This window comes from Astatotilapia calliptera, chromosome 3 (assembly GCF_964374335.1).
Source record: "Astatotilapia calliptera chromosome 3, fAstCal68.1, whole genome shotgun sequence".
NCBI classification, from domain to species: domain Eukaryota; kingdom Metazoa; phylum Chordata; class Actinopteri; order Cichliformes; family Cichlidae; genus Astatotilapia; species Astatotilapia calliptera.
This window is the reverse complement of record NC_137424.1, coordinates 69082630-69106258: the sequence shown is the minus strand read 5'-3', so window position 1 is coordinate 69106258 and position 23629 is coordinate 69082630. Positions and strand designations below refer to the sequence as shown.

The window sequence follows — 23629 nt, the reverse complement described above, 5'->3', positions numbered from 1 at the left end:
CTAATGTGCTACAAAGATTGTGTTACTTGACACAGGATGTGACGTCAAAATTGGCTTGCAACGTCCACGACTCAAGCGACTCGTACAGCATAATGGCACTGTCAGCACGCAGCCATGTTTAAAGAACAATGTCATGCCAAGCAACTTTTCACTAGTGGGCACTTTAGCACAAACAGATGTGACTCACAGAGTGAGTGAGTGAGAGAGGAGACAGTTTCAGCAATTTTACACATGATAAAATCCCTCAGACTGTACATGAAGGCAGCTCACTGATTTAAATTTAATCTAGTGTTGAGGTTTTGATTTGATTAACATTCATTAGAAACCCCAAATAGAAAAAGCTGTGAACAGAAAAAGTGCCTGTTTAGGGTTAAAACTAATTCAACATTAGTCTTGGTGAAGTAAAATCTTACCAATTTGACTAACTTTACACAAATTGATACTCAACTCTTCAGACAAACAATTTGTTGAGTTATTTCAGCCACTGAAAGATGTTCCTGCTGTTTTTAATCTGTGGTTGAGATTAAGTTGTTTGTCTGTTCTTTCTTATCTGCTCTGGATAAAGGTGTGTATCAGTTAGAAACACAACTCACATTTTTCCATCAGCAATACTTCTGAAACCCACAGAACCACATGACAGGAACAACATGTGACAGCAAAGTTTATTGATGCTGCAGAGAAGGCAGGACAACGCTGTACAGATGACATTCATATTTTAGTTATACTATTAACACTCATACAAACACTTAGAGTGTATATTTTAATGAGAAGGCACTAGAGAATATATGCAAATCAACATTGTGTGGCTGTGTGGACTAGTTAGAGACCAGCAGCTGGACGTCTGTGGTTGGACTGGTGGACTACTTCAGTGAGGAGTAGACAACGTCTGGCTCTGGTTTAATGTCTGAACACAAACACACACACAGTTCAACATGAGAAGAATAAACAGCTCTGTAAACTCATGTTTATGTAAAGTAAATGAACACAACAGGAGAATGTTAGTGAAAGTATCAGAGCATCACAGTTAAAGTCTGAAGAAGAATAAAATCAAATCTTTATGTTAAAGAGAAGTTTATGTATCTGACATCTTACAGACACAAACTCAGTTTCTGTCACGGTCCGGGGCAGCGGCCGTGTGAAGAGTGGAAAGGAGGACTCAAAACGCAGCACTTCTCAGTTGTGAGGGTGATTTATTGATAATAACAAATATAAAGTGGGGATGGTAAAACAGAACTAAGGATGAACTAACTGGGAGAAACTACACAAAGGAGTGGCAAACCTGAGCATGAAGGGAGAACGGCAGGGAGAGCACGCAGGGGATTACACCAGGTATGAACACAGACGACGCGACGAGGAACAGATGCAAACACACACTATAAATACACAGAGAGACACTGGGAAATAACACACAGGTGGGAGACACAGCTGGACCTGATTAACCTGACAAGACAGGGGAACACTAACACCAGGGACCAATAGAGGGAGCACAAACCCAAAACCCAGTATCTAAAATCCCAAAACACAAACCATCCCAAAACAGCCCAAGAATAATAACAATAAAGAACACAAACACAAAGTCCCTGAGTCATGGCCGCAGGACCATGACAGTTTCATTAAAACACACACAGAGGACTGCAAATACCACAACTTCTAAATGCACTGTTAGTGTACAGGATGTGTGTTGAAAGAAGAGAGTTATTGTTCCTCATAGCACAAAGATGATGTGATCATCTTTTTTCTACTTTGGAAAATCACCCTCTGGTTATATTTGGTCACTGGTTATTAACAGTAGGAGAAGAAAAAAAACACTAATTTTACCACAAGCTACAAAACAGCCCCACACTTTGAAACACACTATCATCAGCACTGTGATGAGAGATCCCAGTTTAGCTTCATATGTCAGCTCATTGAAAACAACAGGAGGAAGTAGCTGATGTTGGTGAGGATGCAGATAAATGAAATGTTTACAGACAACATCAGCACCCTTCATTATTAATACATAAAATCCAAAATCAAAATAATAATCTGTACCAAACTGCCCTTAAGTTGTGGTTGATATTTCAGCATCTGGCTGAAGTGACTGAAGAGGTGTGAGCATAAAGTGAGTAGGATTTTTTAAATGACAAGTTCTTTCAAATGTAACGTTTCAACAAACGTTCAACGCTCAAAGATCATCAAACACACAAACAGTTTGTCTCACAGTGTGTTGTAGCTAAAGGTTCAGCTGCTGTATTTGACAAGGAGAGAAATGAAAGTGTTATGACCGTGTGCAGGGAGGCAGGAAAAGGATCCAACATGCAGACTCCTGGAAGCAGAACTTAAACGCAAGGACCACTGCTTTACTGCAGGCATCAGTCAAAAACAGAACAAACCAGGAGGGCTAGAAACTGAACAAGAACCAAAACACACAGGCAGGTCTGAGGGCATGAATGTTAACAATGCAGCAAAGCACAGAGGCAGGCACAGACAATAAATACAGAAGGTCAACAGGGCAAAGAGGGAGAAGGAGGGCGACACAGCTGAGGATAATTACACATGATGAGAAAGGAGGATGCAAAACTGAGCACACTGATTATTAAGACTAGTGCACAGAGGAGCTGGGGGCAGATAAACATAACAGCACGAGGGTAAACACAGCCCAAGAACTCACACAACAATATGCACACATGGAACCAAAACCTAAGAACTGGTGGCTGTAGCTCAGGTGGCAGAGCAGGTCAGCCACTAATCAGAAGGTCGGTGGTTCAATCCCAGGCTGCCTCCTGGCTGCATGCCAAATATCCTTGGGCAAGATACTAACCCCATGTTTGCCTACTGGTGGTGGTCAGAGGGCCCGGTGGCGCCTCTGTCAGTGCGCCCCAGGGTGGCTGTGGATACAATGTAGCTTGCCATCACCAGTGTGTGAATGTGTGTGTGAATGTGACTGAATGTCATTAAAGCGTCACTGTAAAGCGCTTTGGGGTCCTTAAGGACTAGAGTGCTATACAAATGCAGGCCATTTACCAACTAGAACTCAGTAAAAACTAAGGAATACTTAAGACAGACACCAAAACCAAGAGACTCACAATGACACATGAAATCAAGGAATAACAATACAAACAGAAAACACTGGGTCCCTGACCTAGGACTGTTTCTTCACTCAGAAAGACGAAGAGAGGTTGGATTTAAAGGAAGAAACTGAGGGTGGACAAACTCAAATAATCTTCATCATGTAAAGAATAAAAAATGAACCAGTGTAACAGGAAGTAAGATGATCTGTGTGTGTGTGTATTTTCATGGTAAAAAGCTCTTAAAGTGGGAATTCGGCATCCGATTTATGTTGATCTGGATCATAAAATGTCAAAATGAATTAATTAGTGAGTTCACAGAGTTCATTTAACCAATTTTTATATTTCCTTTGAATATCAACATGAACCCTCAACACACAGCACATTAAAAACTACCTCTGCTTCCTTTGATTGGCTGTTGTTGATGACTTGAGCCTTTGGTGTACGTGATGTCATCATCTCCAACTCCTCCCCTGTCAGATAAAAGAAACCAGAATGAACACCAAAGTAATTTCACTGTTTCATAATCACAGCAGGAAACTGTTTAAATAATTTGTGAATATGACGGTAAAATAATTTACAGAACTTTACTCTGAGAAACTAAACCTGAAAGAGAAACGGCTCAGACTCACTTTGAGTTTTCCTTTGAACTTGTAGTCTCACCAGCAGAACCAGTAACAACACAAGAACCATAACACAGACTGAACTAATAACTGACACAGTGAGAACAAGAGAAAAGAGTGATTGAGAGACACAGGTGGAACCAGGAGGAGAGGTGGATGTAGGTGGAGGTGTGGATGTAGGTGGAGGTGTGGTGGTGTGTTCCCCTAAAATAAAGCAAACACAGTCATTAAGTTGTCGTCACATTGTGAATGTTGAAAGCTGCAGAAACACAGACAGGTGAGTGTGTCACCTGTGACAGTGATCCAGCTGGATGGAGACTCTCCATGACCGCTGATGTCACACTTGTAGAGGCCTTCATCAGACCTGGAAACATGCTGGATGGTCATGTGACCTGTAGGCTGCTTCCTGATGAGGGAGCCATCTTTATAGAAAGCAGCTGGGAGGTTGGAGGGAGTGGTCTTTGTTTTACAGAGCAGAGTGACGTCATCTCCCTCCATCACAGGGAGGACAGGACTCTGCAGGATCACTGATCCACCTCAACACAGAGACAAACTACAGCATTTCATCCATTTACACACAGCTTCATCAACACTAACTCCACACACTCAGCTTACCAGTGACTGTCAGGTTAACCATGTTACTGATGGGACCCTCTCTGGACTCACACCAGTAAACTCCACTGTCCCATGGGAAAACATTGATGTCACAGGAAGAACCAACTGCCTCCCCCCACCCATCTTCACATTGACTCATCTGTTGTCTGCTTGTGTTTCTCCTCAGAGTCCACCCAGCAGAGCTGTCGTCCTCCTCACAGCTCAGAGACACAAAGTCTCCTTTAAAGAACTGAGAGCTGCTGGGACTCACAGTCAGACGAGCTGTGAGGGTTACAATGAAAAACGGATGATCTGTTAGACTTTACATTGTGAAATATGAACACAATCAGGTCATATCAGTGAGCATTTATCAGGTTTAAACTGTGACAGAAGAAGGTTACTGACCTTGGTTTGTTGTGCAGCTCAGCAGTGAGATCAGAACTAAAGAGGAAAGGTTGATTTTAGTTTTCACAAACACATCAATTCTTCATCAATCAGTCAATCAATCAAGTGATAAGTCATATTTTCTTCTGTACTGCTGTGTCCGATAAAGAGAAGAGATTCTGTGGTGTTGATTAAAATGCTCCTTTAAAGTCTGATTTATGCTTCATGTCAAAATGTGAAACTTGTCAAATGTCATGACTGCAGTCAGACAAGAATCACATCCATAGACCTAAAAAACAGAACACTGATAAAAATTAACTCAACATAAAACACATTTATTTTCAAGATTAGACAGTCTTTAAATTAAAGTACTTCTATAACAATGTGTCAGAGATCAGTCGAGTCATTGTAGTCTAACATCTACCTTTGTGGTACAGATTATTATTTAGATTTTTATGTTTTGTTAATAAATGCTGCTTATGTTGAATGTAGACATTTTAATGTTTCTGCTCCTGAGCAGAAACAAGCAGTCTTGATGTTAATCCGAGGATGGAGGATTTTTTTTATTATTGTTAAATGAATATAATTCATTTTTGTTAATATCGTTCTACTTTGTTTTCATGCTGTAGACCTTTTGTATGCATTGAGTAAAAGACAGCCGAGTATCAGTAAAATGTATATCCACAGTACAGTTCTGTTTTTAAATCACTAAACTGCTAAATTCAGTTTTTCACATCCTGTTTTTCTGTAAGATGCTCAAACTTCCTCTTCACAGCTGAAATGTGTCTTCTTTGTGTTTTAAACTTTCTTGAAATACTGTTTCACTTGTTGCTTATGTGATTTTCTTTCATCTGTCATCAATCGACATTCAAAAAATCTGTAAAAATATTCTTTAGGTAACCTTAAGAGGTTTTTACTTACTGAGCAGACATTGCAGAGATGTTTCCTCCATCGTTCCTCTCAGTGATGTGACGTCTTTTAGATTTACAGAAAATGAATCCCCGCCCTCTTGCTCTGTGCACTCCTGCTATTTCTTTTGGGCTTTTTTTTCTTGTTTAAAAAAAATCTTGAAACTACCTGTGCAAACACGTTTTCATAACAAAACCAACATTTTAAAATCAAATGATCTCTAGCAGTCATGCACCAAAAGAGATTTGAATAACGTGTTCTTCAGGATGTATGGAAATCTGGATTTTCTCCACTCTGTTTTAGTCACTTTGTGTCAAATGAAACATGAAACAACATGTGCAGCTTTCTTCAGGACATTTTAAAGAAAATCTCTTGGTGACACTCTACGATTGGAGGGGGGACTCTCCGCAGCTGGAAACCACCAGAAAGCTGGAAGCAGCAATTCTAAGTGACCGTATCTAGAGGCTCCTCACTGAATCTGAGTGTGGTACTTTCATAGTTTACCCAAGTCCATGATTAACTGCAAAGTGGAAGTAGAGGAGCCAACGCAACAAAGACCACGTAAAGTTTCACAGCAGCGTTGCGAAACGCTGATGCACATAGTGTGTGAAAGTTGCCAACGCTCAAGAACGGTTCCAGACTTCCTCTAGCATTAACATTGTTAGGAAAAATTGGAGCCATGACATAAAAATAACATTTTCTTTAGATGTAATACAGTGTTGGACACTAATTTTTGCTTGTTCATATATATGTATAATTTTATTTATTCATTTTCTTTTAATGTTGGATCCTTTCTGCAGTGGTTTTGGTTTCGAATGTGATGCATTTTTGATGTTTTGGTTTTGATATTTGTTTTTCTGTTGACTCTTGGTCAACAGAAAACTCTGAGATAGATAGACAATAAAATTGATTCATGTTTGTGGCTGTAATGTGACAAAATCTGGGAAAGTTCAAGCGGGCCCAATACTTTTGCAAGCCACTGTATAGGCTCCCCACTGAATTTGAGTGTGGTACTATCATAGTTTACCCAAGTCCATGATTAACTGCAAAGTGGAAGTGGAGGAGCCACAGCAACAAAGACCACAAGTTTCACAGCAGGGATGCACATAGTGTGTGAAAGTTGCCAACATGTGACACGACACATCTGAGATACATATATAACGATAAGGGAACAAGTCAAAACAAAGACTGTGGAATCGTACAAAGCTCAGATGTTTTCCAGAATACGTTCGATAAAAAAAGAAAGTGAAAGAGTTGCATGACTAATATTTGTTGAGAATGAAGTCTGCAGGTGGGGATTTTTATTGCTGAAAGCTCCCCTTTCGTGCAATGTTAAACTTAGAGACAGATGAAGAACAAAGGCGGGAGTTGGAAGATGGACACAAAAATGTCAAAAAAATAACTACATGAGCTCATTTTCCATGTGTTTTAGGCAACAAAGAGACTATGCTTCACATGCACATACCTTTATAATTAATTTTAAATTCATTCTGGAAGAACTCTGGTACTAGGTTTTGGTTAGGTTTAGAAAAACATTGTTTAGGTTAAAACAAACTTCTTCACAACAGTAATGCTGCTCACTGATAGATGACATGTTTAAATCCAACTCACTAACACTATAACCCACTCAGTCAGGTCATGGATCTCAAAAGCTTCCTTAACGAGCCAGCCTGCTCTCTTCATGCACTAAATTTAATACAGAATTGTAAATATATGCCAACACAGATCTTAATCTTTCATTCAGTGTGAATAAAAGAAAAGGAAAATGATAAGATTTTTTTATTTGCAAAGGTTTTCACACTAAATATAACAGACTTAAAATAAGAACCTTAACTTAACTTTAAAAAGATAAACTCTGTACACCAGAACATTCATGGCCTTAAGCAAGAAAATAAAGATAAGGTAATCACATTTTTGCTCCTAAATTCATTCTTTAAACTGAGTCAAATATGTGCATTTTCTTTTATTTGAATTTATTAGAAATTAAATTAGAAATAATAAATATTAAAATTAGAGTCAAAAAGTTAAATAGGTGAAAATGATTCATGGATTTTAGGATACTTTCAAATTTCTTTTGCGCAACTTTTGGTTTAATGAATGACATCCCTGCACAGACACAACTTTAAGCCAGTTCGGAGCATTTGTCGTGTCATGTCTTTCTCAGCCCCCACTTATTCAGTACAGGAACTGTACAATCTTCTGTTAGTTCTGTACATCAGAAGAATATAAGCAGGATATAATGGATAAGATCAGCAGTGAAGACCTTAATCAAAAATTTTGCTTCTGGAAAACGACGTGCCTATATTGCTATTATTGTGATTTTTATCACCACAATTTTTTTTTAGTAGGAAGAATGCACTTGCAAATCACAGGTCCTTGACTGCAGCATTTACATGTTTTTGCCATGTATAATAATATTTGGCTTAGTGCTGTGGACCAACATTTCCTTTCAGAGACTCTTTAGATACACATGGGATCGTGAATGAACAAAAATTAGGTACAGGACATATTACAAAGTGATTCTGGAAGAGTAGGGGATGGTGAGGAAACAGCTTCTAAGGACAAAAGCAAAAGAGAAGCTGACTGCTGACTGAAATGATAGATGGTGGACGATGGGAACAGTTTTTCAGAAGAACTAATTAAAAGAGAAGCCAATTCCCCATCTGATGAAGTGGAAGATGCTGGTGCAGCACAATTACAGGTAAACACGCTAAAACAGTAGTCTTTATTACAAAAACAACTGGAGATGACTGCTGTTGGACCTGGTGTTTATAAAGCAAACTGAATTAAATGTTAGTTTGTTTTTATTCTCTATGTTTGTCAGGCTACGTCCACACGTATCCGGGTATTTTTGAAAAAGCTGATTTTTCTATGCGTTTGCACCTTTCGTCCACACGTAAACGGCGTTTTTGGTCACTGAAAACGGAGATTTTTAAAAACTCTGGCCAGGGTGGATATTTTTGAAAACTCAGTTTTTGCATTTACGTGTGAACAAGGAAAACGCAGAAAACGCAGCGTCAAAGGTGTGCGCATTTTTTGACGACACACTGTGCGCCACGTTATTGTTTCGGTGAAATGAATGTCTACAATACTGTTACTGTTAATTCTACTCTCTGTGTTCTCAGTGTTTAAATGCTTACATATACACACAGTTACTGTCCCTCCACACATACGACTGGGTTCTGCTTTTATGCCCCAGCTTTGTTTACTTTTTCCCACCGAGGCTTCTAGACTTCTGATTGGCCAACATTTCTACATGGTTAGGAATATATCGCCACCTGTTGCTTTGGCATGTTCCTAGCAGCGTTTTCCTTCATTTCTGCCTTTATGTGTGGACGGGATTATTTTTTAAAACGAAAACGGAAAATCTCCGTTTTCAAAAATACCCGTGTACGTGTGGACGTAGCCTCAGTGTAGGGGCCATTTTTGGGGGTTGGTACCTTATGTATGCTGCTATTAGGGGTGCAACGATACACAAAATTCACAGTTCGGTTCAATACTTTGGTGTCACGGTTCGATATTTTTTCGATACAAAAAAATGTTCATGCCTTTTTAATTTGTCATTTATTAAAATTATAAATATATATTTTAACTCAAAAGTACAGTTTTTAAATTTAATGTTGCTGAAACAACAAAATAATAAAACAAAATCTAAATGTCTAAATGACATTTAGATTTTTAAATGTCTAAATAAATCTAAATAAAGTTTGTAGCATGCGTGCTTGTTGTTTTTGTCTGCTTCCACTTGTCTTTGCACTAGGATGATGTCGGCGTAAATGTGCAGTCATATTCGTTGTGTTCCCACTGGTGCTGTCAGCGTTAATCTCGTTAAAATGACATTAACACCATAACGTGGCAAATCTCCGTTAACAAGTTACCTACCTGCGCTATTGCACTATTTCCCACCAGTTGAGCATTGCGTGGCACATCCGACATACTGTTTTACTTTTGTCCATGACGCGCTTACCTTCAGGGTCATACTTCACATGAAAACCAAGATAGTTCCAAACGCCAGATCTGAATGAGGGTGGGGGAGGTTCAGTTTCTGGTAGCGTTGAGGCAGTTGCCATGTTGCAACGAGCTTAGCTTCTGTCTTGCTACCTTGCGCTGTGCTCAGTGGATCTGCACTTGACAGTGCAGCCTAGGCGGAGTAGTTGAACGCAGATCCACTGAGCGCTCAACACAGACAGCATCGTCAGAAGAAAAGTTGATAAAATAAATAAAAAAATTTGTATTATTCGATACATATGCGAACCGAACCGAAAGCACTGTATCGAACGGTTCAATATCTATACGAGTATTGTTGCACCCCTAGCTGCCATTGGTCACTTTTTGTGTTTTTTGGTTTAAGGTACACACAAGTAATTAGCAGCAGGTGCTGTTGTTTGGGAGTAAGCAAACAGTCTGGAATTATAAGCATTGAAAAAGCATACTGATGGAATAAAGATTTTAAACAGACAAGATAAGTACGGGTGAAGTTACTGGACTGTAACAAGTTTAACAAGTTCATTCATACCAGTGGCATCTCCTCACCCCTATCAATGAACACCTCAGTGGTTTCAAGCGTAGGCTTAGACTCTACAATCAGTTTGTTTGTAAGCTTGACAAACTTGTAATCTATGTTTGCAGTCACTATTATTGACTCTTTATCTTACAATATGAAGCACTGTGATGGATAAAGCTGGGTATCACCTGCATAGTACTGAAAATGTATGAAATCCCATTTAATGATACTCCCCAGGGGAAGCGTGTAAACTGAATCTACAACAGAAAGTATAAACTAAACCAAAATCTAGATTAAATAAATGCAAAATCATGCTGTTTAATTTAATTGCATAATTGTATTCATATTTCTTTTTTTTTCTTTGCAGGACATAAGCTCATCCAACTCTGAGCACCAACACTTAGTAGAGGAATTTTAAGCCTGACAAGATAGATTCACAAAGAAGTTATTGTTTTCTCTTTTTCTTTTTTTCCCCTGTTCATGTTTAGAAATGTACCATCAAGATAATGTTACTGGAGCATGACCCAAATGCCTCAGTGCAATAGGCAGGGTACACCATGGACAGGTTATCTGTTGTTTTCAGAGCCACAGCCAGACAAAAATTCATACCTACAATCAACCACTGATGCCATTAGCCTGGAGAGAACTATGCAGACCCCACACATAGAGACCTCAGCCAGCCATTGGATTTAAAAGAAGAACTTTCTTCCTGTGAAGCAAAGCCATTAACTGTCACATGACTGTGTATAGCTTTGCACTCTTTTAATTTTTTTTTCATGTTCAGCTGTCATTTGACTTCAAACTATATAAACTTACAAACATGTGCATGCAGATGTAAACGCTGGTGTCTTTCCACTAACTTCATCTTAATATTCTGTACTCACCCCAGCACCTGTTTAATTCCGATGTTAGTGTATAGATTCATTCATTTAATATAATTTATTTTGTAATGAAAATATTGTTATAAATGCTATTATTCTTATGGTATTTATTATCATTTTTCTATTTATAAGCACTGGTTATAGTACTAAAAGCATTAAACATAAGGTTATGTATTATATTTAATGCTTGTAGTACTATTAGTGGATACTAAATAATCAGTAGATTTACAAAATGAATTCAAAAAAACTAAAGAAGGGAATACAAATGAAATTTTCATTCTCCTTCCTACTCTCTCATTCATGTGTTTATACAAATGTGCCCTTATACTGTATACTGTGGGGGGAATAGTTATTTGATCCTCTTTGTATTTTTGCTCACTTGCAGTGAGAAATACAAGAAAAAAGAAAAACAATTGAGTCATTGAGTGAATTAAGAATTAGTTCTTCAAGCAGATGGTGAGGTATTTCTTAGGCCCACTTCTCTTTATGAAAACTGTTTTACTTCTTTAGGTTTCTTGGCTGCCGTTTGGCGTCTCAATGGTTCAGCTCCCTCAACAGATTTTTTACAGCAGTGACGTCTGGGGACTGGCTACTCCATGACCTTGAAGTGTTTCTCCCTAACCATTACTTTACCGTCATTATGTTTTTGGTTGTGTTTGTTTGACTGTGGTCCTCATTGCCTTCAGATCAAATGCAAACCTCTCCATGAGTCAAGATCTTGCATCAAGCTCCTGACTGAGAGTGATTCATGTACATTTTATACTTAAAAAACCAAACAAACAAAAAAACCCAGCTTGTGAACAAGTTGTAATTACACTGCAATTAAATGTCATTCCAAGGCAATTCACTTGACATTACAAGTATATTACTTGAAAGGAGTTTTAAGTACAATGTAATGTCGTGGTCATTAGAACAACAATATTTTCCTACGGTTCCATATTTCCCTGTTAACTTAAGTATGCTATACGTTTTGGTGTAATAGCAGATAATAAATAAAAATATAATAATAAAGATCAATAATACCTAACACTATTAGTAACTTTAATTTCATTTAATGATTACCCTTTTATATTATATTTTGGACACTTTTAAATCATTTCCAAGTTTCTTATTGTCATTCAAATCGGCAGCTCCGCTCCTGCATTACCAGTAGATGGCAGCAGACTTCCACTTGATATATTTCTAATTTATATCTCTTTCTTAACATGCTAATCTTAGGTTACCTTATATGTCCATTTAATATACAAGATTTAATTTCAGTCAACATAATTTGGAGTGGAAAAGTTATTGTGTGTCTTTTGAGTGAAACTGTGTGATCTAAATGAGCTGTGCTTTCTATACTGGCTCAAGGAATGTACACAGAATATATGTAATGCTACATAAAAGAATTGGAAAATCAGACACAAGCAGCAGGCATATCAAGCAGGGAGCAGTCAATCCTGAGAGGAGATGCTGTGAAGGTCAAAGGTTAGATGAAAATCATCACATGTTGGGCAAACTGAAGCTTCTCTGCTGCCACCTACTGGCTCTTATTGTTCTGTGACTGATGTCTTTATACACCATGCAAACACCAGCCGGCCGCTGTATTAGGAACACCTTGCTGGTACTGGGTTGCACCTGCCTCAGCACCTTTGTAGCTCAGCAGAGAGTTTAGGACTATCAGAATCAGAGGATTTCTAAAAGATACATAAACAAACCCTAGTTAATCTTTGTTCATTAAAGTTGTTGAGGTAAATCAACACCATCAACAAAGCCTGAGTAATGATGAAAACATTAAAGAGCAGGTGAAAGAAAAACCATCTGCAGCTGACACAGTACACTTACAAATGGAGAGACCAGGCAGGTCTGCTACTAATATTAGACTTTAACTTCAATCGTTTTTAGAACAATGTGTCTGAAATCAATGATTCCAGTCTTACATTTACCTCTGTGTGGAAAGAATAGTGCAACATACAGTTTGGTACAGATTATTATTTATGAATGCTGCTGATGTTATCTGTAGACATTTAATTTGTTCTGCTTCTGAGCAAAGTCAAGCAGAACTTAAACACTGTTATCTTAATCTGGGGAGGGAGGGATTTTTGGATTGTTGTTAAACAGCCAAGATTTTTCATTTTTGTTAACATCTTTCTACTTTGTCTTCTTCGCTATATAGTTCTGTTTTTTAAAATCACGAAATTGCTAGATTCACTTTTTCAGATCCTGTTTTTTGTGGTAGAAAGCTCAAACTTCCTCTTCACTCCCTTCATCGCTCCTCTCGGAGAAGTAACGTTTTTTGTTTTGTTTTTTCATTTGCAGAAAGTGAATTTTTTTATGTCTGGATCTTTTTTTCTATATCTATTCTTAAACAGTTTGGTGGATTATTTTTAAATCCACCTTTCTTGTTAAAGAAAGAAAAAAATAAGCAATACAATGAAACTTACCTTTAAAAAATGTCCCCAGAGCAAGCACCTTTTCATAGAAAATAACCACCTTTTAAAATTATCCACCCTCGAGCTTTCATGCATGAAAGGGTGTTCCAGTAATGTGTTCCACTTTCTTTGGGAGATGTCGATGAGACATGGAAATGTGGATTTTCTCTTTTTTGATTTTTCTTTGTTTCTCAACAATGCTATGCTCTTTATCCCTGTGCATTTGTATCTTACTTTACTAGTAAGCTACACTCATACAAAAACACACTGGAAGCTGCTTGGGGACGGCTTTGAATGCACATCAGCTCCTGTGTCTAAGCCTCATCTGCATCTTTGCCATATCTACAGTGACTTAAGCCCCTCAACCAGAAACATACAGGAAGGATTAGGTCCTCTCGTTTTGAGTGCTGCATCCCAGTGAATTTTCCATTAAAGAGCCGTGAGCTTCTCCAAGATCTTATCCATATTGTGTTCAATGAGCACAGTCTGAGTACTCACAGCCCTCCCCATCACTTCGATCATCATTTTGGTATATTTCTGTATTATGATTAATGTTCTGATGATGTGTAAACCTATAAACTGAATAAATAAATTGTTGTCATGGTTATTTAGCCCGGATATTGTCTCAAGATGTCTGATACAAAAGAGAAACTGGAAACTATCAGGACAGAGTTTTGGTATGATTGTGTAACTGTGTACTCATGCTTATGTACATCTGGATAATGACACAAACTAGTGTGTGGGGCCTCAAGTTGAATAAATAGAGAAATTACTGTTGTTCATGACACAAATAACTAAACTCTAAATATTAGTTATATTTAATATTATATTAATGTTTGTGTATAATACATTGGCAGCTTAACACGGGAATGTACATGGAAACAAAGGGGAAGGGGTTGTGATGTGAATGTGCTTATGACTTTATAACAGTGCTTATGACACAAGAGAGAAGTTTTCATTTGTTTCTATTCAGAAATAGCAGCTTTTCCACTGCTTTTCCTGGGCTTAAGACGGTTCCTCTTTATTGAGAGAAATACCCTTTCACAGGGCACAGATGAAGTAGGGGTTGCAAGAAAAAAACCACAGCAAGTTTATACAAGTTTGGATAAAGAAATTTGTGTCCAGCCCAGTACTCCAGTGGATTCTCCAGTCTGCCAATGTTTGGTTCATGGAGGTATTTCTGCACTTCAGCTGTTGCAACACCAGTAGCATTTGGGGTCTTTGTCTCCATAACAGTGGTATCCAAACGATTTCACAGTTTGCTACCTAAAACCAGAGATGGGCAGTAACGCGTTACTTGTAACAGCTGTGTGCAGATCAACAATGGATCACATATCGATTGTGGGAGAGAGTATGAGCGTGCAGCGTTTAAAGCGTGGAAGTACTGACCTTACTTTGAGTTTGATTCCATAAAAAGTGACAAAAACATTAGCGTCCGTTGTGCGTCGGGAGAAAACTTCTTAAAACCCCTAACCTTCCAAGCAAGCACCAAGTGCGTAACGACGTAATGGGAAATTCACAGAGAAACTCGCAGATTCTTCAACAGACCGCTGCAGCACACCTGCACCAGGGTAAACCTCCGCCTACCGCAGTCCTGCTTTACAGGTGAAAATAGAGCAACAGGACCGCTAGTCTTTGACTTTATTTATTTTCTGCTGTGTTTTACTTGCATCTATTTGAAAGAGTGAGTGTAAACACAAAAAATATTTTATTGTATGTGCTGGAATGTGCAGAAAATAGGTTTAAATGTTAAACTAATTTAGCCAAGTCAGAGAATGTTGCATATAATTAAATTTTTGCTTGATGCATAAAGTTAAAAGATTAAAACTGATAAAACAAGTTAAAAAAATAGACTTTTCCATTTGATTACATTTTGTATGATGGATTATGTAGAAAAAGTAGAATTGGGCTGAAAGATCTATCACTTTATCACCTCTTCAGGTTGTAAATCGTGTTTTTAAAAAGTAACTAAGTAACTAAGTAATTAATTACTTTTGAAAATAAGTAATCAGTAAAGTAACGCGATTACTTTTTTGGGGTAGTAATCAGTAATTAGTTACTGATTACTTTTTTCAAGTAACTTGACCAACACTGCCTAAAACAAACAGAATGTAAGTATCTAAATACAATATAACAATCAAAATGTGCTTATATACTTTGAGTCACAGGCCGAGAAGCTTTTGATGATGAGGGAGCCAAGTGCCGGAAAATAGCAGCACATTTAAAAATGAGTCTCTTCTCGGCATCCATTGCTTTATTGGCGCTTAAGAAGCCTGTTTTTTTTAACCTTGGATCCAGCAATGTTGCCAGTGACATGATGCTCATTGACTGCAATGTGTAGAGCTCCTCCTTTAATTGTCTCCTTAGACACTCAACCATGGTGGAGCTCTCTGGAGTTAGGACAACTCCCATTTCCTCTTCATTTAGTGTAACATTGTTAAAAGTGGAATTACTTTGGATCCAGACACTCGCTTTTCCTCTGACAGCTCAGTGGTGGCATCATGAAATGGGGAGAGTATTCTAAGACATTCTGCCATAAGCTTCACTTCAACACTTCACTCGTTGCCTACTGGTGGTGGTCAGAGGGCCCAGTGTCGCCAGTGTCCGGCAGCCTCGCCTCTGTCAGTGCGCCCCAGGGTGACTGTGGCTACAATGTAGCTGCCATCACCAGTGTGTGAATGTGTGTGTGAATGGGTGAATGACTGAATGTGTAAAGCGCTTTGGGATCCTTAGGGACTAGTAAAGCACTATACAAATACAGGCCATTTACCATAAGCTCATACTGTTCAGAGGATAGTGGGCAAATATCAGTGTGCAGGCCAGCTAACGATGCTCCAATAGGTTCCCTGAGTTCATGAACACATTGAAGCATTTGGAATGTGCTGTTCCAACGTGTATCCAACTCTTGAATTAACTTCAGTGCAGGTTGGCCCATTTCCTCCTGCACCTCTGTCAGCCTCTCCTAAGAAAACAGCCAACACAAACTGATTAATTCAAGCTGTGTTACTACAGCAGCACCTTAGAGCAGCAATGAAATAATGGAACAAACATTAGCAGTTATACTGCTACTTGATCAAGAGCTTTTTGACCATTAGATTCAATGGTCAAAAAGATTCGCCACACAATTACTGTGATGCAAACTAAGCTCCTTAGCACAAGCACCCATGTTTGCTGCTCCATCATGTAACTTTGTCTGTAATGCCCCACTCTGACATGAGTGCTTCTGTTACTTGTGACAAATTGATAGCAGTATGTGCTGAACACCTAACACTACAGAATGCAATGCAGTGTTAGAGTCAATGAAATGGCAGGTGACGGCTAGGTAAGCCTCTGTGTTAATAGAGGTCCACATATCAGATGTCAAACTAACTGCAGAAACCTTGGCCACAGCCAGTTTTTCTTTTTGTTTGGACTCTTTGTATCTTTGGTCCACCATAGCTTTCAAAGCCTAAACAAAAGAAGGTACAGTACTTAATATGGAAATAAAGGCAAAATGGAAACATGCTTCATATTTTAAGATACACACCTGCCTTGTGGGGAGAACATAGTTAGGGTTCAAAGCTTTAACAAGCTTCCTAAACCCACTGTCCTCCACAATAGTGAAGGGCTGGGAATCCTCTATCACCATGTTGACCAAGGCCTCATCCACATCATTGCTCTCCCTTGATAAAAAAAAAAGAAAAGAAATTACAGATATCAGTAAATACAACCCAAATATAAGTGAATGACATGGGGAATATAAATGTATCAAATGACTGTATCCTTAAAACCTAAAAAAAACTCACCTGAGCTTGGTCCACCTTGGTTAGTCTCCTTGTTCTCATGCAGGGCTCTGCAATACCTCAGCATAGATGAGGTGTTGTTGCTGTATGCAAGTTCTTTAGAGCACAGCAAACATTTCACCTTTTAATGAACCAGAACACAGAAATACGATTATAGGATCTGTGGTGTCGTTTATGTATATTATGGTGCTTATCATTTGTGATATTTATTACAGTGTGTATACCTTATTAGGAGAGATGAGATCGAAATGTTGCCAGACAGGGGAAAATTTTCTTTTCCTTGCTGGTTCCATCGAGAGAGGAAATGCTCAAGTAACTATGTAGCACGTACCTTATCCAATTCCACAACACAATGTGATGGGGAATCAGCTGTGTTTTGCTGCGATTTTATTTGGAGTCTGACGCAAACCGGCAAACCAGTTCCTGAATCAGTCACGTGGTACGGACTGCCCGCGAGGCCTCGAATGTCACTGCATACGTAATGAAAGCAAGCGTCGATACGCGCTTCACAAAAACGCCCCGGAGATTACCCAACACAGGCCTTTAAGACCTACCATAGAACCAAGTCCGCCAGAGCTTATATTATATTTTTACATGCTGTGGAGCCATTTTTTGGAGCATTTCAAGTTGCTATACATCAATACAACCATTATAGCCCAAATTTTAATAATATGGTTTTTTTTAACATATATTTCTAGTTAGAGAAATTTAAGAGGCTTATCCCTCAAAACTGTAAATACAAAAAAGTTGCACAAACTAGTTTCCCAACAAAGGAAATTTATTTTGAGTGTTTTCATAGTTTTATTTGAGGACTCTGAGGAAGAACCACCTGTCCTCAGACATCCTGGTGAACTTCTATCGTTGCACCATCGAGAGCATCCTGACCAACTGTATAACAGTCTGGTACGGGAACTGCTCTGCCTCGGACCGGAAGGCGTTGCAGAGGGTCGTGAAAACTGCCCAGCGCATCGCCGGAGCACCACTTCCTGCCATAAAAGACATCTACAGGAAGCGGTGTCTGAAAAGGGCTGGGAAAATCATCAAAGACCCCAGTCACCCATCACATGGACTCTTCACCCTCCTGCCCTCTGGGAGGCGCTACAGGAGCCTCCGGACTAAGACCACCAGGTACCGGAACAGCTTCTTCCCCACAGCTGTCAGACACCTGAACTCTGCCTCCTGACATCTGACCCACGTTAACACATGAACTGAACATACACACACCCACAATGGACAACTGTACCCTCAAACACACAATAATAACATGGAGTGAACCACCACTCACAACCACTAGCACTTTATATAGCCTCTGTAGAAACTATCTACACCCTCACTTATCTTAACTGCACTACTGTATAGCTCTGTGTAAATAATCATTCTGTACATTCGATAATTTTTAATCCTACAACTGTTTACTACTTGCATAGTTCCCATTTCTGTATAGCTGTATATCCCAGATTCTGTAAAGTTATTTATTTCATATTCTGTATAGTTTTTCATATTTATATCCTGTTCATATCCTGTACATAGCTTATACTCACTACAGCCTGTACATACTTATAGTTATAGAATATTCACGGCATGCTTCATACCGTGTACATTATAACATACCATAATAGACCCATTTCTGTAATATACTCACATATCTATATTATTGCTAATATATATTGTAATATATCTATATCACTAAAGCACTTCTGGATGGATGCAAACTGCCTTTCGTTGCCCTGTACCTGTGCATGTGCAATGACAATAAAGTTGAATTCTATTCTATTCTATTCTATTTTTGAGATACACCAATTTTCATATACTACAGGAAAAACGAAAAAATATATTATAGTGCAAATTTGCAAAATAACAGCATATGCATCAAAATAAACTATTTCCAGCAGTGCAATATGAGTCCTAAGCATCCCAGAAACGACACAGAAAGTCATAAAGTCAAAGATAACTTTTAAAAACACAAGTATAAGCTCATGAGGCCACGATGGTAAAAAACTACATTTCCGCAAAATGACGTCGCTTCCGGTTTCGGGCAGGTCATGCGGTCATATGATAGTTCGCGCTGATGGACGTAGGAAGTGTTACAAACAGCTGATCGGATCGGCAAAGCGTGTTTCTGGAATATTATGTTTTTGTTGCTGCAAGTGATTTTTATGCAGTTTTTGCAAAGCTATATGTGGAAGGAAACTGTGACTAACTAAACCTATGGTATAGGATTAAGAAATCTTACATGACCTCCTTGAGTTATCATGCTCATAAAGTTGGGCATCCTGACCACCTGGTGGGCTGACAACTATATCCCAAGCTTTTCAGGCTGAGTGGTTAGAATTCAAAGTAAATAACCGATGTCAAATTAAAATCAGGCTCTGAAGTGAGTTTGTCTGATTGTGTTAAAGTCTAACATCTCTTTCTCCTTGTGTTTCTTCGTTACTTTCTCTGGTTGCATCTCTGGTGGGAGGAACCAAGACACAAGGAAAGGAGGAAAAACTAAAAAAAAAAAAAAAACAGTGGAAAGGATAGAAAATAAAGCATCATAGACGACAGGAAGTAAGATGCTCAGCATGTGTGTGGATTTGTGATTAAAAAGCTGTTAAAGTGGAAGCTTGGCATCCCATTCATGTTACTCTGGATCATAAACTGTTTAAATATAAATGAATGAATCAAACTTAGATTCTCCACAGTTTTGGGGAGGGTCAGAATAAAAGTGATGTATTTAGATTTCTTTTTTTTCTAAGATGAAAAGCCATGTACACGGTATAAGTGTTTTGGGTTCAAGCTAAGCAGACTCAATGAGTTATTCCTCAATCTTTAACAAAGATGAAAGTGGACAATACATATTTTAGAAGGAATGTTTCACGAATTTTAATCATGTTTAACACATTAGTTCAAGCTCAGTGAGTTAAGTGAGTCTGTTTTATATTTCCTCTGAATATCAACATGAACTCTCAACACACAGCGCATTAAAAATGATCTCTGCTTCTTCTCATTGGCTGTTGTTGACTTCAACTTTTTCTGTCACTGTACATGATGTCATCATCTCCAACTTCTCCCCTGTCAGATAAAAAGAACCAAAATAAACAACAAAATAATTCGCATAATCATAGTGTGGGAATGTGTTTAAATGATTTATGAATATCACGTTAAAATAATTCACATAATTTCACTCTGAGAAACAAAACCTTCAAGAGAAACGGCTCAGTCTCACCTTCAGATTTCCTTTTAACTTGTCGTCTCACCAGCAGAACCAGTAACACCAGTAGAACCAAAACACAGACTGATTTAACAAATGACACAGTGATAACAAGAGAGAAGAGTGATGGAGAGACACAGGTGGAACCAGGAGGAGGTGTGGATGTAGGTGGAGGTGTGGATGTAGGTGTGGTGGTGTGTTCCCCTAAAATAAAACAAACGCAGTCATTAAGTTGTCGTCACATTGTGAATGTTGAAAGCTGCAGAAACACAGACAGGTGAGTGTGTCACCTGTGACAGTGATCCAGCTGGATGGAGACTCTCCATGACCGCTGATGTCACACTTGTAGAGGCCTTCATCAGACCTGGAAACATGCTGGATGGTCATGTGACCTGTAGGCTGCTCCCTGATGAGGGAGCCATCTTTATAGAAAGCAGCTGGGAGGTTGGAGGGAGTGGTCTTTGTTTTACAGAGCAGAGTGACGTCATCTCCCTCCATCACAGGGAGGACAGGACTCTGCAGGATCACTGATCCACCTCAACACAGAGACAAACTACAGCATTTCATCCATTTACACACAGCTTCATCAACACTAACTCCACACACTCAGCTTACCAGTGACTGTCAGGTTAACCATGTTACTGATGGGACCCTCTCTGGACTCACACCAGTAAACTCCACTTTCCAGTGGGTCAATATAGCTGATGTTACAGGAAGAACCAGCTGGTGTTCCCCACCCATCTCCACACTGAGTCCTCTGTTGTTTGCTTGTGTTTCTCCTCAGAGTCCATCCAGCAGAGCTGTCGTCCTCCTCACAGCTCAGAGACACAAAGTCATATTTAAAGAACTGAGAGCTGCTGGGACTCACAGTCAGACGAGCTGTGAGGGTTACAATGAAAAACTGATGATCTGTTAAACTTTACATTGTGAAACATGAACACAATCAGGTCATATCAGTGAGCATTTAGCAGGTTTAAACTGGGACAGAAGAAGGTTACTGACCTTGGTTTGTTGTGCAGCTCAGCACTGAGATCAGAACTAAAGAGGAAAGGTTGGTTTGAGTTTTCACAAACAAATTTATTCTGGATCAATTAGTCAGTCAATCAATTGATGAGTCATATTTTCTTCTGTACTGCTGTGTCTGATAAAGAGAAGAGATTCTGTGGTGTAAGTTTTGATTACAAAGTCTGCTGCATGCCTCATGTCAAAATGTGAAACTTGTGATTTCTGAAATGTGATGACTGCAGTCAGACATAAATCACATCCACAGACTTAAACACAGAACACTGATAGAAATAAACTCTACATAAAACATGTTTCATTTTCAGGATAATATGAAACCTTTAACTTTAATTATTTCTATAACAATGTGTCAGAGATCGGTGATTATAGTGTTACGTTTACCTTTGTGTAGAAAGAACAGTGTAACATACAGTTTGGGTACAGATTATTATTTTGATATTAATGTATTATTAGTGGATGCTGCTGATGTTATCTGTAGACATTTAATTTGTTCTGCTTTTGAGCAAAATCAAGCAGAACTTAACACTGTTATCTTAATCTGGGGAGTTTTTGGATTCTTGTTAAACAAGCAAGATTTTTCATTTTTGTTAATATCGTTCTTGTTGTTTTCATCCTTAAGACTTGTTGTATGTACTCTTGAAAAGACATCACAAGTAACAGCATTTTTGAAATCACTAAAATGCTGAATTCAGTTTTTCACATCCTGTTTTTTTTGTTTTTTGTGTAAAATGCGCAAACTTCTCTTTACAGCTGAAATTGGTCTTCTTCTTTTTTTAAACTTGCTTTCAATTCTGTTTCACTGTTTATGTCATTTTCTTTCATCTGTCATCAATCAGCAACCGAAAAGTCTGTAAAAATAAACTTTATGTAATTTAAAGAGGTCTTTTGCTTACAGAGCAGACATTGCAGAGATGTTTCCTTCATCGTTCCTCTCAGTGATGTGATGTTTTCTCATTTACAGTGTTGGTTGGAAAAAGAAAATTAATCCCCGCCCTCTTGCTCGGTGTGCCTTTTTTGTTTTTGTTTCTTTTCTGATATAGATGGGTGGATTTTTACAAAAGAATTTAGTAGTTTCACAAGAAAGTAAAAAGAAGTTAAAAAACCAGACTGTCCCCCAAAGAAAAAAAAGAAAAAGTATCTCCAAACCAGCTATTCGTTTTCATGACCAAACCATGTTTTGAAATTAAGCGACTTCTAGCGCTTATGCACAAAAGGACATGCAGTAGCAGTTTTTGATACGGGCGACATGGGCGGTTGCCCGGGCCGGCATCACGGGCATCGGCAAAAAAAATAAATAAAATAAAATAAATTGATCGTACTAATGCTGCCCCGACGTCATGCCAGAGCATACTGAGGATGGCATCTAATAACCAACTCACAAAATAAAACAAAATAAAAACAAACCAAGCAAACACGAAAACCCCAGACATCGTGATACAGATAATTTGCACCGATGGTTTTTTTCGAAATTCTATATGCGAAAAGTGAGCGCGAGAGCCCTCGGTGCGCCTGCTGCTGAAGTCAAAGTAAACTTTATTGTCATCTCCGCTACAGTCCAGTATATAGAGAGACGAGGCTCCAGTTACAGCAGTGCAAGTAAACAAACAATAAATATAAGAAGAGTAAGAAAATAAATATACACTTTAGGACTCGGGGTAAAGGGATCAATAACAATTTAAAATTTATAATTTACAGTTTGATGATTTAAAGTCTCACACACAACACATCGAAAGGGGAGGGGAGGGGCTGCTTCCAAATAGAGCACATTTCATTCATCATGTTGTAAATCCAAGCCCATTACGTATTCATGATTTGAACCCTGGGTTGTACGAAATCCCAGAAATAAACTCTAGACAAAGCAAATCTGTGAACTATGGTGTAGGTGTGTTAGATCATGTTGTGGTGATTCTCGGGTTGGGGGGTGGGTGTTCATACTGGAGTGCAAAATTACAACCAAGATGGACAAGAAAAGTTCAAAGCCATCAGGTGCTCAGTTTAGAAAAAAGAAAAAAAGAGGAGTTGGAGAAATGAGCAGAAGATACAGATAAGCAGATGTGTCATTGGATAATGGCAGGTCATCCTGAAACAATCAGAATCAGAATACTTTATTTGTCATGTTCCAGAGTCTGTGGACTCCGTGTTTATGTTTAAGTTTATTATTATTCTGTGGACTTGTTTATTTTGGGGTCATTTTATGATTAGCCTCTGTTTTCCGTGTGTCATTGTGAGGTCGTTCGTTTTCCTCGCCATAGTCACGGTCACTAGGGGCGCCAGAGGG

General features: G+C 38.6%; 2 protein-coding genes and 1 long non-coding RNA gene across 3 annotated transcripts; 1 reads left to right on the top strand and 2 right to left on the bottom strand.

The window, feature by feature from the left end:
* Nucleotides 1-644: 644 nt before the first annotated feature.
* On the bottom strand, nt 645-5674 carry LOC113015059 (low affinity immunoglobulin gamma Fc region receptor III-like). The gene is made up of 7 exons (XM_080298933.1): nt 5570-5674; nt 4670-4705; nt 4286-4546; nt 3961-4206; nt 3680-3874; nt 3444-3520; nt 645-904 (listed from the first exon to the last, which is right to left on the bottom strand). The coding sequence occupies exons 1-7, from the start codon at nt 5598-5600 to the stop codon at nt 866-868; spliced, it is 885 nt and encodes a 294-aa protein (XP_080155059.1). The 5' UTR covers nt 5601-5674; the 3' UTR covers nt 645-865.
* A 2475-nt stretch (nt 5675-8149) lies between these two features.
* Nucleotides 8150-13964, top strand: LOC145422586 (uncharacterized). Its single transcript, XR_013903901.1, has 2 exons — nt 8150-8258; nt 10429-13964. It is a non-coding gene; the product is annotated as an uncharacterized LOC145422586 (long non-coding RNA).
* Nucleotides 13965-19975: 6011 nt separating this feature from the next.
* On the bottom strand, nt 19976-23373 carry LOC113018099 (Fc receptor-like protein 5). The gene is made up of 6 exons (XM_080298947.1): nt 22245-23373; nt 21331-21366; nt 20944-21207; nt 20619-20864; nt 20344-20532; nt 19976-20189 (listed from the first exon to the last, which is right to left on the bottom strand). The coding sequence occupies exons 1-6, from the start codon at nt 22273-22275 to the stop codon at nt 20122-20124; spliced, it is 834 nt and encodes a 277-aa protein (XP_080155073.1). The 5' UTR covers nt 22276-23373; the 3' UTR covers nt 19976-20121.
* Nucleotides 23374-23629: the final 256 nt, after the last annotated feature.

Bases quoted from the DNA above. Each gene is read 5' to 3' on its own strand.
- LOC113018099 (XM_080298947.1), bottom strand. From the start codon at position 22,275: ATGAAGGAAACATCTCTGCAATGTCTGCTCT. The intron at 21,367-22,244 runs GTAAGCAAAAGA...TTTCCTCTTTAG, and splicing joins ATCTCTGCAATGTCTGCTCT to TTCTGATCTCAGTGCTGAGC. The intron at 20,190-20,343 runs GTGAGACTGAGC...TTTATCTGACAG, and splicing joins AGTTAAAAGGAAATCTGAAG to GGGAGAAGTTGGAGATGATG.
- LOC113015059 (XM_080298933.1), bottom strand. From the start codon at position 5,600: ATGGAGGAAACATCTCTGCAATGTCTGCTCA. The intron at 3,521-3,679 runs GTGAGTCTGAGC...TTTATCTGACAG, and splicing joins AGTTCAAAGGAAAACTCAAA to GGGAGGAGTTGGAGATGATG. The intron at 905-3,443 runs GTAGTTTTTAAT...GTTTGTGTTCAG, and splicing joins GCCAATCAAAGGAAGCAGAG to ACATTAAACCAGAGCCAGAC.